Source organism: Ceratotherium simum, chromosome 2 (assembly GCF_057802395.1).
Source record: "Ceratotherium simum simum isolate JZ-2026a chromosome 2, ASM5780239v1, whole genome shotgun sequence".
In the NCBI taxonomy this organism is placed as follows: domain Eukaryota; kingdom Metazoa; phylum Chordata; class Mammalia; order Perissodactyla; family Rhinocerotidae; genus Ceratotherium; species Ceratotherium simum.
The window spans coordinates 63,042,295-63,057,470 of NC_141901.1; the positions used below are offsets into that span (position 1 = coordinate 63,042,295).

At 33.1% G+C, this 15,176-nt stretch overlaps 1 protein-coding gene and 1 long non-coding RNA gene across 3 annotated transcripts in view; one reads left to right on the forward strand and one right to left on the reverse strand.

The window, feature by feature from the left end:
- The window catches only part of LOC147918033 (uncharacterized), a 1,004,068-nt gene that overhangs the window by 845,119 nt on the left and 143,773 nt on the right, over positions 1–15,176 (reverse strand). The window lies entirely within an intron of this gene.
- COL11A1 (collagen type XI alpha 1 chain) overlaps positions 1–15,176 on the forward strand; it is a 207,612-nt gene that overhangs the window by 174,859 nt on the left and 17,577 nt on the right. For both annotated transcript variants that reach the window (XM_087446492.1, XM_004420763.3), the window contains 3 exons: positions 10,580–10,633; positions 10,770–10,877; positions 11,637–11,690. In XM_087446492.1, coding sequence (XP_087302618.1) covers positions 10,580–10,633; positions 10,770–10,877; positions 11,637–11,690 — 216 coding nt within the window. The remainder of the gene's footprint in view (positions 1–10,579; positions 10,634–10,769; positions 10,878–11,636; positions 11,691–15,176) is intronic.

Genomic DNA, 15,176 nt, shown 5'->3' on the forward strand with positions numbered 1-15,176 from the left:
TACTGTCTTTTTCTTACTATTGTACTATTTTCATAATAAAAACAATCTCTGTTGACCTGCCTCTTGCACCACTTACATCAATACACAGTGTTCTCCTGCACCTCCTGTAATCTATTTTCCGACCTACCCATGAACAAAATATGTGGTAAACATCAAAATACATTTATTAGGCTCATTCCCCTTTTAGTAATCCAAAGTGTAACGTGATTTTTGAGATTTGTTGCCTATTTTTACCTGCAGTCTGAATGCATTTAAACTTTCCAGATGAATGAGTAGCTGTTCTATTATTGCAGACCTTTCAGAAGAATAATTATATAAGATGTCTTTGAGAATGGGTTGAAATCTTTCCTGAGAATACATGAAAACTTTTTTTTCTTTCTCCCAGCCTCAAATGATGTTATTTAATGTAGTGGCTAACAGGCAATGAAGCCATACTACCTGGCCTTTTACCCGGCTCTACCATTTATTACCTGTATTGCCTGGGGCAAGTTACTTATCCTCTCTCTTTCTCAGAGAAGGCCTACTACCTAGGGTTTGGCCGAACATAAGATAACTCATATAATACAAAAATAATAATATATGTTCATATATTAACTGTTAATGTGTTAGCTTTTAGTTATGAAATAATTTTTGTGCTCATAAATATTCAAGAACTATCATCTTGCAGGTGTAAATTATAATGCTTTGATACGGAGAGAAACTCTCCTTCAAAGTATGGTAGCTACTAGAAAAGGAAAGACTCTATCAAAATCTATTTGAATATTTTGTTATATATGTTGGCAGCTTCTAAGCTCATTCCATTATTCAAGGCAAACTCTCAGCAGGTGCTATCCAATTTAGTTTCATTTTAAAATATGTCAAAAAAATTATTTATTTACAATCTTTGATAAATTCAGCTAAGTACCATTTGATATTTGGGATGAATTCTCTTAATGTGGTGCCAGAGTTACAGAATGAATTAGTTTTTTTAACTATACAGTGGTCAATAATGTGAATTACTGATTTTGAAAACAACTGAATAACTTTGAAATTTAAAAAAAGTAGGGGCCGGCCCCATAGCATAGCAGTTACGTGCGTGCGCTCTGCTGCTGGCGGCCCGGGTTCGGATCCCCGGCGCGCACCGCTGCACCGCTTGTCAGGCCGTGCTGTGGCGGCGTCCCGTATAAAGTAGAGGAAGATGGGCATGGATGTTAGCTCAGGGCCAGTCTTCCTCAGCAAAAGGAGGAGGATTGGCATGGATGTTAGCGCAGAGCTGGTCTTCCTCACAAAACAAAAGTAAATAAATAGAAACAATTTACTACAGACCATGAATGGAAACGTGCAAAAAACAAAAAAGGACACGTTGGTGCGAACCAGTATATCACATGCCCCTTTTGGATTAATATATCACCCAAAAGTTTGAGTAATAGATAACTCACACAAACTTCTAGAAAGACTTCCATTCAATTCTAGAATTGAGAAAATGTGATAGAAAAGTCAGCACCAAAACAGATATTTAGATTATGCTCTGTTCTACAACACTGAGACAGTGCTGTGTAGTGGAAAGCCCATGTATTGCATTCTTATTCATTCACACCTGAATTGGACCTCTGCATTTACTGCTTAAATGTGGTCTAAAGTAAGAACATTAGTTAATCCCTGATTCTTAAATACTTTCTCTTTATAATGAGAATAAGGTTATATTTTTCACAGATTAGAAATACTTATAATAATAATACATGTTATGGAATACGCCATATAATATAATATAATATAATATATTAATAGTGTATTAACAAGAACATAGTATACACTCAACAAGTTTTAATTATTTGTTTCTTTAAGAACATGAAGAAGAACGAATTTTTTCAATCCAAAATTTAACATTACATGGTATTGGTAACTTGCAAGTAATCGGCAAATTTTCTTCTTTAGATTTATCAGATAAAATTAGAAATACAAAAATCATATTACTCTGTTTCCTGCCAGTATTTCTAACTAGACAACCTGATTAAACTCTCTTGATTAAAAGGAGTAAACGATTTTGAAAAAATAAAAAAATGTTTAAATGTATCAATGAGATGAGTAAAAATAAGAAAATACGATAATGTGTTAGCAAAGTTATAACTGAACTGACATATAGATATATAGGCCAATGGTCTCAGTGAACAGAGAGACCCAAGATTACATAGAAACGTCATTTGTGACAAATTAGACACTGCAGATCAATGGATAAAGGATAGATTATTGAGTAAATCAATGCTGGGGCAATTGAATATCTATATGCAAGAAAATAAAATTGGACCTTACCTCTCTCCAATCACACCCAAAAAAATTTCAGAAGAAAGAATTACAATATTAAATGTGAAGAGAAAACTTTGGAATATTTTAGCAAAAATTAATGGAGAATAAATTTGTGAACTCTAGTCACAAATTCTGGTCAAATAGTTGTGACCAGAATGGGAAAGATTGATGTATCAAATATATGAGAATTAAAAGTTTGTTTATCTAAACAAACACATAGATACAGAGATTGGATTGGTGGTTACCAGAGGGGAAGGGGGGAGGGAGGAGGGTGAAAGGGATAATTCGGTACATGTGTGTGGTGATGGGTTGTAATTAGTATTTTGGTGGTGAACATGATGTAATCTATGCAGAACTAGAAGTACAATGATGTACACCTGAAATTTTTACAATGTTATAAACCAATGTTACTGCAATAAACAAAAAATTAAAAAATAAATAAATAAATAAATAATAAAAGTTTGTTTATCTAAAAATACTGAAAGGCATTGAAAAGAAAAGATCCAATTAGGAGAAAATATTTCCAACATGTAGAAACTTTGCAGAGAAAAATTTTCCAGAGTATCTAAGTATATCCTACAGATTAAGAAAAAAAACTCAAACAACCAATAGAAAAAATCAGCAAAAGGCATGAAAAGGCATTTGACAGAAATGCTCCACAAACTCATGAAAAAGTGTATCTAGAAGTCAGAGAAACGTGTGTTAAAAATGATATTAAAATACCGCCTCACATCCATCAATTAACAAAAATTTAAGTCTGACAAACCAAATGCTAGAAAGAATATTTAAAAAAAAAAAACAATGAGGATTATCATACACAGCTATTGTGAGTTAATTGGTACAATTGCTGTAGGAGAATCGTTCTGTGTTATCTAGTAGAATTTAACATGAACTTTCCTACCATCTTGTCGTTTCATTCCTAAGTACATACCCTAAATGATATCTTACACGTCTTTACCAAGAGACACATATAAGAATGTTCATATCACTCTTGTTCATAATAACAATATAGAAAAGATAAATGCATTGAAATATATTTGTAAACTAAAATATCATGGCAATGAAAATGAATGTGTTGCAGATGCATGAATTAACATAAATGAATCTCAAACACCTGATGTTAAGAAGAAAATATATATAATGTTGAGCTGGATAAGATGTATTATATGATTTCATTTATATAATATGCAAAAAAACCTTTAAATATGTTATTTAGCATTCAAACATAAGCGGTAAGAATGATGAAAATTAAGGCAATCATTCATCAAAATTGAGGATGGTAGTTATTTCTCTGGGAGAAAGAGGGATGCAATAGTTGTGAGTGACATGTAGGAAGTTAATACATTTATATGTTAAGAGACTACAATATTAAAATACTTAACTGGGTCATTCCTTGTGTCCTATTTTTCTTTAGTATTATTAGAAAGTTCTTTGGTGGAGTTCTTTTTGGGGATGTTCTATCCTCTCATTTTAAATAACAATTTATACAAATATGATGAGCTATTTTTAATCCACTCCAGTCATTTGGTAGATAAAATTAGCAGACTTTGTATCCATGAGTTATTAATGACAGGAGAACGGTGATGACTGTGCAGTCCTTACAAAGCTATTGACATCCATTTTGATATAGCAGAAAAATCAATCTTAGCTCAGCCCGATTGAGCAATATTATGCAGGTCTTCCTCTTTTAGAATGCAGCATCATTAAATCTAACCTGAAAGCTATTTAACACAATGTGTTAAATTGTGTCCTATATTAGGTTTGGATAAACTGGAAGGCTTAATTGGCTTTATCTGTTTTACACAATAATCTATTTTCTTCAACAGAGTAAAATATATTTTTAATGGCTATAAAAGATTACTGTAGTGTCAACAATCTTATTATTAAAACTATAATTTGCTCTGATTTAACACTAGCAATTAATGCTTACATCCTTTTAAATTACAATTAACTAAACCAGCTAATTTAGTCAAGAGCTCTACCTTAACCTAAGAAAATAGATGGCTTAGCTGAAAAAAATAGAAATACAAATTATTTATGTAGGTCTTTCTCAGCATATGAACTGACACTCTTCATAGCTTAATATTAGCACATAAGTAGTCCCAAATGCTGTTGCATTAGAATCAAACAGACCTGGTTTCAAATTCTTGTTTTGTTACCCAGAAATTTAACTTGGGATAGGTTAATTTCTTTCAGTCTCAGTTAACTAACATATAAAGTGGGCATAGTAACTAATTTTGAATGCTGGAATGAGGACGAAATTAAATTAATAAAATATATATACTTAAAGCACCAAGCCTAATGTCTGGATTTATCAGGAGCATGTTATCAGGAACAACAGTAGATATTATTATTAAGGAGTTAAACACAGTTTTCAAATTATGGCATTATTTATAAATGAAATAAACATTAAATAAAATGTCAGATAAAAGAAAGATTAAGACATTTTCTTCTAACTTCTAAGTTGTATAAATTGAAAGGAAAGTTTATTAGCAATAAATTTATAGTAAGTTCATAGTAGACTTGGTTTTGTTTATTGTTGAATTGTGCTTTGCCAATAGTTTTACAGTGATCAATGCTGAACTGAGTGAAACATACAAAAGTCTATAAAATATTAATTAATTACATTTTCAAAGTATGGTATACTATGATTCTGTTGAAACTGATACATATTACCATTATTTATTCCTTGGTGCAAATTCTTGTAAAATCATGTAACATATATTGTAAAAGAATTTCCTATGAGAACTATTGCCAAAAAACGGGAGCATTCAAATTCTTGATGACTGCATATATTTTTTAATAAAATGGATTTGCCAAACAACAGGGATTTAGGACTAGTTTGAGAAATAATAATGTGATTAAACTGAGCTAATTGAGAAGGAAGTCCTTGGGAACTCGAATGCACTGAAAATACTTGAGGTCACTCTGTTTATACACTGCGAGAACACAAGGCACCTGAGCCTAAGAGGATATGGTGCAGAGTGAATTGAAACTAGTGGGGAGAATTCTGTCTCCACCAACCTTTGCATTCAGCCAACAGGCAGCAGTGTCTTTGATGCAGTAGTCAATTTAATATCATCTTTGAGGAAACAGCAAGAACATGTTCCTATGCAATAATTATAATATCTGCTCTACACAGATATGATTTGATTGAATATAGAATTGCCTTGCCATCTCTTTCTCATTTCATTTAGAACACGTAATCTTAAGTAAACTTTGTATGTATTTTGTGGAAATTAGCATTTCTCCTATCCTTAGTTTCTCCACATTGAAGGCAATAGAAAAGTAGACCAATAACAATTTTGCTGTAACTTCTCGTAGCAGAAATAGCAATGACTAGATGTGTTCGAAAGTAGTATCACTTTTTTCCATGAGTGAATCTTAGAAATAAATGATAATATACCTTCCTAATAGAATGTTGATCAGAATGTTGCGAGTGACAGTGATACTGAGAAACAACATTCTAACAGTTATTGAACAAGTAGGAAAATTAAGTTGTCATTTGTAGTACACGTACATTCTGTCATGCATTTGTAATACTTGAGAATAAATGTATATTTCCTAAAGGCACTAGGAGATTGTATAGTTTATGTTAATAAGCCATGGAATTTTAATTCTCAAGTTATCATTATAGCTGTTTGAAACCAAGAGCTAGTGCTATGCCCTTTTATTGAAAAAAATCTAGAGCTAACTACATAATTTAAACATTATAGCCAGAAAATGCACATATTAAATAGAATTTTAGAGTCCAGCTCATGTTGCCAAAGGAAAGTTCACAATAAAAAAATTAAAGCAATAACTGATATTTAATTTATACAAATATGGAGAAAGCTTTAACTTACTATTTATACATATATGTATTCATATATGTATACATACGTACTTTCAGTCCCTATGCCTTAATGTATGCATGTAAATGGTCAGAAGGTAAAGTGTTGGAAGGAAACATCCCTCCCACATCCACCCACTCTGTCAGATTAGCTTTCTCTACTACCAAACAAGATTGATGTACATATTTTGTACACCTACTTCAGCTTTGTAGATTTTACAACATACTGTATTTGTTAATTTTGATGCCTGTCTTTGTAACTAAACTTTACGAACTCCTTAGGGTTCCACTTCTATTTGTTTAATTTTTTTGTATTCTCCACACACAGCAGATTTCTGGCACATAAGAAAGACTTAAGGGGCCAGCCCGGTGGCATAGTGGTTAAGTGCGCGTGCTCCACTGCTGGCAGCCCAGGTTTGGATCACGGGCACGCACCGATGCACCGCTTGTCAGGCCATGCTGTGGTGACATCCCATGTAAAGTGGAGGAAGATGGGCATGGATGTTAACCCGGGGCCAGTCTTCTTTAGCAAAAAAAGAGGAGGATTGGCATGGATGTTAGCTTAGGGCTGATCTTCCTCACAAAAAAAAAAAAAAAGACAAATATTTGCAACATGAATGAAAGAATGGATAAATTATAGAATAACATTGTAAAATGTGAATAGTGGAGAGAGGATTATATTGAGTATTTTATATGAAGTATATTTCTCATGGCAAGGAAAAATCCTATGTAACAGTGACTACTGGTGGAGAATTAACTGGAGCCTGTTTTATTGTGTCGTGTTTTATGAGGCATTTTTTAGTCAGAACACTCATGACTTCATGAAAACACAGCAAGTAGTTCCCTAGATTAAGTCCTTGCCTCTCTGTTTATGCAGCCACATGAGAAATAAATGACTAATTCTCCATAGGCATTATTAGTTTTTTTCAAAGGAAAGTTCCTATTCTTCCAGAAAAAGTGTGTTACATGTTTATATCCTAGTTTTTCTTTAAAAAAAAAATTATGTTCCATCTGGAAAAAATGAAAGGAATAAATGAAAGTGGGAAAAATGAGATAAAGAATAGAGCAAAGCCATTCAATATGGATTTCCACCATGACAGACGTCAGGCATTCATTCAAAAAGGGAAGAATCCTTTTGGGATGGAGAAATCCTTTATTTGAATCACCATTTTGTGGCTGTATTGTAGTTTACTTGTGTTTAAATTCTCTAAGCTCATCAAACTCGGCTTTCCTTTTCTCCCTTGCAGTAAAAGCAATATTTTTGTTCTATTTTTAGACATTTGATAACTTGCTTTTTTTTTAAGCCAGATATTTGTAGATCTTCTATACTATAAAGTTCATGTGTGTAGATGCAATCTTTTGATTTAAGACTCCATACCTTCATGTCACTAGTTTAAGGAAAAACCTTCATAGAATAAGGAGAAACCCATTATTCAGTTGAATGTCATAATTTCTATTCCCAAAATCGTAGTCATTATGGTTGTTTTAGGTTGCATAGATTAATATTTTAAACATAACACCAAAATAACTTATGAGTCAACATTTTAACACTAGAAAATATTTGAAGCTTATGCTTCAATACAGAAATCCTCTTGCATAAATAGTATGAAATTAAAAAGATGCACTTAAGTTTTAATGCATATATTATTGTTAACATATTGCTGCCACCTCAAGAGACTGCTCATGGAATTCATACATTTCTTATCTTTGGGTCGAAGCCCAATGAATGCCTAATAATATATGAAGTTACAGTGATGATATTGAGAAAATAATTACTAATGATACATTCTTTGACTCTCTCAGAGATAAAATAAGTTCGCAGAACTCTCTAAGTTTGATGAAGTGTTTGATACCCATTTTAAATTTGGATTTAAAGATTTTATTTATTTTATTTTTTCCCCCCAAAGCCCCAGTGGATAGTTGTATGTCGTAGCTGCACATCCTTCTAGTTGCTGTATGCGGGACTCGGCCTCAGGATGAACGGAGAAGTGGTGCCTCGATGCGCACCCGGGATCCGAACCCGGGCCGCCAGCATCGCAGCGCGCGCACTTAACCGCCAAGCCACAGGGCTGGCCCTAAATTTGGATTTAAAAGAACATATGAAAGACTAGCATGTATTCACTATTAGAATATTAATATAGCATCTAAAACAGAGGAACTCATCCTCCTATCTCACCTTATTCTCACCGATTAACACCGCGTCGACTACTCTCCCCAACCTCCAATCTCAATCTCAGTTGATGATTTTGAGCACAATTCAATGCAAAAATTAAAGTAAACAAATGGAAAACAAGAGAGTCTGGGGTAAAATGAAATGCAATTTCTTAGAGATCATTGTTTCTTTTTTAAACTTTCTGTACTTATGTCTGAACTTGTGCAGAAAATTTCAGCATCAGATTGAATCTTATTGCTTGTTAAGTCAATAAAAGTTCACTAATTAGTGGAAATAAAATAAGTGTTTTATAATAAAATTGTAGAATTTTTATGTCTTAGAATAAATTTATTATGAATATATATTGTGTAGCTCTATAGGCAAAAAGCACTGTTATTGTAGTGGGCTATCAAACCAAGTGCCCTGCTTGTGTTGATTTGAAATATTTCTATGAAATGCGGTAAGTGAAAAGATCAAGGACCCAGTGTAAATGATAGGAACAAAATTTAGATATAATGGAGATTATAGTATGTTATTTGTAGCTTGAAAAATTATTGCTTTTTGATACCTTGAATATTATATGTTATATAACATAAATGATTCTTTTCTACATCATTTTGTTACAATGTTTAGAAATGTCATTTTATATTTCACAGATGAATGTCAAGGTTTATATTACATAGATGACAATGTAAATATAAGAACGAAACCTGAATATTAAGATCTGATTATATATTATAGGATCATATTATACAATATATTTTTAGCCACCTTTAAATTTTCCAGTTAAAACAAGTAATTTCAAACATGGAATTTATATTTTTCAGGTATTTTAAACAGCATGTGCGGAAAAAGTAATTTGTTCACATGGTGTCTACAAATATATTTTGAGAGTCTATTGTGTTTGACTTGACTCTTAGGTTGCCAACACGGTGAAAGTATAGGTAAAATACCTTATTGTAGAATAATAATATCCAATAATTTTAGTAATTATGATAACAATAGCTAATATTTGCAAAGTATTTTTTATGTCCCAGGCACTGTTATACACCATTTACATGTATTAACTCATTGAATTCTCGTGACTACTCTGGGAGATACCTACTATTATTATCCACATTTTGCAGAGAAGTCAACTGAAGCACTGACAGAGTGTGAAATTTGCCAAAGATCATAAAGTTAGTTAGTAGCAGAGCCAGGATTTTAAGCCAGCAAGTCTGAGTCCAGGCTTTATGCTCATAAGCACCAGACTCCATACCTGTATTTGATACTGCTACAGTGGAAAGTTCACAAAATACTTTTGCATACGTTATATCATTTAAATTTAACAACAGTTCTATAACAAGAGAATTTTTATTGATAACAATTTATGGATGAACGAAGTGAAGTTCAGAAATAATAATAATCTGTTGAAAGTCACACAGCTAATAAAAAAAATCGAGTTAGGTAAACAGATGCCTTACAAAGATAGAAGACTATATATATACTTGCAAAGAGCAATATTATGAATAGCTTTAAATATATATAACTAGCATTTCCCCATAGCAATCCATGCAGCTATACAATAGTCATGCAAACACCAAAATATTCTTTTAAGCTTTTGGATGACATATGGAGTGTGAGGACTTTTTTCTATTTTGCTCTAATACTAGATTTTAAAACAGTTATACTATTTTTTATGCCAATTAGTTATGTGAATTACATAGTTCCAGAAAATGAAAATATATCTGTTGACCATCAATATTTTAAATGTTGTGCTGTTCTAGTTTGAAAATAGTCCTATAAGAATGCATGACACATGGATGTTCTAAGATTAAGAAAAGAGTCAGTCTTAAAACGCATATAAGGATGGAAGTGAAATCTGATACATTCGATCAATTCCTAATTATACAATACAAAAAATAATAGCTGACTATTAAATACTCAGTGACTAAATCATCAGCATTTCTTTAAAAACTTTCCTGTTTGCTTACACTGATATGATTTGATTATCTGTATTTCACTCAATCTGTATTTTATTTATTTTTGATATCCTAACTGAAAGTTTTTACATAAAAAGAGTTTTGCACTGATATGATTTGATTATCTGTATTTCACTCAATCTGTATTTTATTTATTTTTGATATCCTAACTGAAAGTTTTTACATAAAAAGTGTTTTGATTTTTCTCCTTGTATTTTAAACGAAATAGCTATATAAAGCCACAATTTATTAGAATTTGTTACAAATGAAACTGGAGTATTTGCAAATAAGTCCTCCGTTACATTACTTGCACATGTGATACACGTTTTAAATGCAGGTTTGTGTTTCTAGGGTCCTCCTGGGGCTGCAGGTGCAGAGGGAAGACAAGGTGAAAAAGGCGCTAAGGTAAAATACGTCTCATAGGTATTGTGTTTGGAAAGCTCGTGCATACAGGGAACAACATCTATTTCAGTACTTTTGATAAAGTAATGAAATGCCTTTCCTCATTGTTAATGTGTTCACATATTTTATTTTCTAACAGGGAGAGGCAGGAGCAGAAGGTCCTCCCGGAAAAACTGGTCCAGTTGGTCCTCAGGGACCTGCTGGAAAGCCTGGTCCAGAGGGGCTTCGAGGCATCCCTGGCCCTGTGGTGAGCATCTGTGCTAAAAGATGCCTTTGGAAAATAATGTTTTATTTCTTAAAAAATTATGAGTGAAGATGTTTATGTCAGCATTATTTCGTAAATTATAGTGGGGACGTTTTATGGGAATTCAGTAAATATTATGTAATAAAGTCGGATAATCTTAAAATATTTAAGTAGGTCATTTATTTAATAAGTTCTTGGTGAAATTCTAACTTATAAAGGCAGAATAGAAAACTAAACCCTAAGATCTCAAAGATGTAAAATTTTTATACATGCATCCATCTGTACATATATGTGTGTGTATGTATGTATATCTGTATGTATGTGCATGAGACATATACACACAAAGTGAAAAGCCTCAAAACTGCTTACAATATTTGTAGATGGAATTCATAGATGATGCTTTCTTTCTTTTTTGTATTTCCAAAATTAAAATAAAAAAGAAATAGGTATGTTTTTGTTAATTAAAAAAAATCCATCATGGGGGCCCGCCCCGCGGCCAACCCGTTAAGTGTGTGCGCTCCATTGTGGCGGCCGGGGTTCTCCAGTTCGGATCCCAGGCGTGCACCGATGCACCACTTGGCAAGCCATGTTGTGGCGGCGTCCCGTGTAAAGTGGAAGAAGATGGGCACAGAGGTTAGCCCAGGGCCCGTCTTCCTCAGCAAAAAAAAAAAAAAAAAAAAGGAGGATTGGCAGATGTTATTAAAGGGCTGATCTTCATCACACACACACACAAAAAAACTCGATGATGTTTATTTTCCACAGGGTGAACAAGGTCTCCCTGGAGCTGCAGGCCAAGATGGGCCACCTGGTCCTATGGTGAGTGGTATCTTTTCTGTTGTTTAGAAAGAGACAACTCCAGAAACAAAATTGTTTATAAGCTAGAATTCCTGAGATTTTATCTTATAAATTGGTTTCTATTTTGTACAATATTTAAGGAAGTTTATTACTCAGACCTAAAAAGAGGAAAATAACCCTAGTTGATAGATTATTTGGAAAATATGCCTCTTGATCAGAAGATCTTTCCTTTCTCATGTCCTTTGGATGAAAAAAAATATTTCCACTCTGAAAAAAATGCCACTAATGGCCCAGCCAGTTCTTTTCCAAATGTGTGGACAGTTCCCCCAAATGCATGCAATTACACTTAGTTTCCTGGCACTTCATTTAAAAGAATCACATTGGCACAGGCACACAGTGATTCCTTCACCAAATAAATTGTTCTCTTCCTGAATCATACAGGCTGAAAGATACAATATTAACCCCCATTAGTGAAGAAAGGTATAATTATTAAAACACTCAAACTTGGTTACTATCATGAACTCTATGTGCAAACAACATTCTTGAGAAATACAATAAAGCATTTGAACATATGAACACAGCATATGAACACATAGATGGAGTTTATTATAGAAGCCAAGGCTTGCCTCACTACAAAATTGGGGCAGAAAGTGAGAATCCAAGTCTTGCCTTTAAAATCATTGCTTACTAGGTGACAGATTCTTTTTTATGGTAGAGATATTTGAACTTCACGGTCCAAAAATATTTATGTGTAAAGAGATTAATCAAAACAGCAAACAGTACACACGGCACTGTGCAAGTAGGATGCATATTGTTTAAAGAGTCAAGTTCCTCCATATAGCAATTTAAATTTTACAAAGATGCCTCTTATCATGAATATATTAATTACCTCAGAGATATATACATTATCAGAAAGCCTTCAAAACGGGGATTCACCATCTTAATTATTCAGGAGGAATTTTGGCCATTCATTTTAGTAAAAATGCCACAAAAATTTTCTCTAACATACCAAATATTTCGTGTTACACAGATTATTTTAACTTTCACTGAAAAGATCACTTGTTTTAGGAGCTGGATAAAAGTTACCAAATTTTGAGCGGCTTCAAGCAGGAGATTATCAAATCTGCACGTGACCCCGTCTGCACAGGAACAGGGGCCTGGCTGGAGCAGGATCAGCTCCACGTCTGCACCACTATTTAGGGAATATTCTCCTTAGATATAGTAAAGTCCTAACTGCACAGAGTCAGAGCCTGGAAAAATAAATACTTTGACTTAATGTCACCCTAAAATTTGCCAGAGATTTTTTTCTTGTTATTTCAGATTTTCCAATAAGTGTTCTGACCTTTCTCCAGATGAAATAAAAAATATCATGCTGGAGATTTCCTTTGGCTAATATTAAAAATAAAACCATCAGACATACCACCTGATTCCAGCTTGCAAAAGTTTGTATTTCTGACTCTTAGATAAATATGAGTTTACAGAGCGAGCGGCTGAATAACTCAAACCCTTTTAGAGGCAGAGTGAAATGAAAAGCAGCAGAATTGAGCAGCGTGGGTGCCATTTCTTTCTCTGGCTGCTTGTTCTATCAGAGAATACTTATAGTGTGACTATATTGTAACTTTTTCATAGGGTCAAGTCATCTGACTGTGATATCTACTTTTAATGAAAATGCTACTTGGTCCTCATGAGGTGAGGAGAGGCAGAGAAATCATCTTCAGGATGCCTTTTATGGCAATTTAGTGAGCTTTTCAACTCAGCTAAGAAAGATTTATTTTAGTAGGCAATTTTTGATCAGAGTGAGAAGTAGTGTAGCATGGTTACTGGTTAAGAGCATCAACTCTCGAGCCAAGCTCCCTGGTTTCAAAAACACGCAGTACCACTTACTTGCTGGGTGACTTTAAGAAAGTTATTCAATTTTTTTCTAAGCTTTGGGTTGCTCATCTGTAAAATGAGAACAGTAATAGCATCTATCTCATAGGATATAATGATGTTTAAATGAACTAAATAGGGATATTAGTATCTTCTACCTGATGGGGTTCTTATGTTAATTAAATGAGTTATTTGTAAAACACTTAGACCGTTAATTGGCACTAGTAGCACCAAATTAAAAAATTATTAATTGAATGAAATATTGATAAATGTTTTGAAAAATGAACAGTTTCATATTCTTAGTGAAAAGTAACTAAATTAGACCTCATTCATGCATATGTATCATCAATAAACTTGTTTACAAGTCATTGACTGTCAAAGCAAATGGAAGAGACCAACAAATACAATTAATCTTACTTATAGCAGTTAGAGTATAAGGTGATGAGTACTGTAACAGAATCAAGCAGAGGATGCTAGATATACTCAGAGTAGGGCTGTTAAAATGTCATTTTCTTGTCTCCTCTGGGGATCCTTCCCTGATAAGAAGTATGATTATTAAAGAAGGAAAAGAGAGGCTTAAGTGTGGATAAAATGTGAGAGATGAGAATAATAGAAGTTTCAAAACTCATACAAGTTTGCATTAATCTCTGAAATTAATCTATGTGAAAATCATCGGAATATTTTCTCCATAATGTGCTTTTGCTCGTTATAATTATAAATATATTCACACTCACATCCAAGTCTACACATGCTTCAGAAGTTTGTTTATCACTAGAGTTCTGCAACTACCTATTGGGTCTCTTTTCCCTTTCCAGAAGCTGCCTGCAACCTCCTACTGTATCATTCCACTAGTCAGACAAAACTGCTACGATATTGCCTTTTCCCCAACTTTTAAATACAACTTAGCGGTTCAACAAGTACAACTTACTCTGCTTGCATCATTCCAGATTGGCAGCTACCTAATTAGACAGTTGAACTCTAACAGACCATCCATTTCCTATATAGGCAACAGTTTAACTATTTTATATCAACCTTTGAAGTGGAAATTCTTGGGGGCAGAGTGAACCAAAGAGATCTTTCAAAACTCTTAAAATGATACTTGTTTGGTGTCTGCCCACTCTAGGTAATCAGCTCTAATAGAGTATAGACATATAGTTTTTTACTTTAAAAATTAGATACTTCTCATGGTAAAAATTAGTTTAAACTTCTATATATACATGAATTTTATATACTTCTGTATATTCAGAATCACCCTATGGAACTAAGGATAGATAATACATTTGAAAGCTAAAAGAAAGCTAAAGACAATGATGAGATTATATAAAGAATTTTATTAGAATTTTTTTAAGTTGAAATGCTGATTTTTTGAGTAAATAGTCAACAAAAATTAAATGAGAATAAAATTGAGTATTTTAAAGAGAACAGTAATGGTGGCTACATTCTCTCCTGTGCTACATGGTCAAAATTAACATGATTTAATAATTTTAAACTAATTTTTATTTTATTTTTCAAAGGCAGGATGACCATATGTTTTAGTTTTAGGCTTTTATTTTGTTTTGTTTCATATTCTTTCATTTAAAAACCTATTTGTTCCAGAGTAGCTGGAAAATCGTTCAGTATTTATCTTTGGACAAGTTT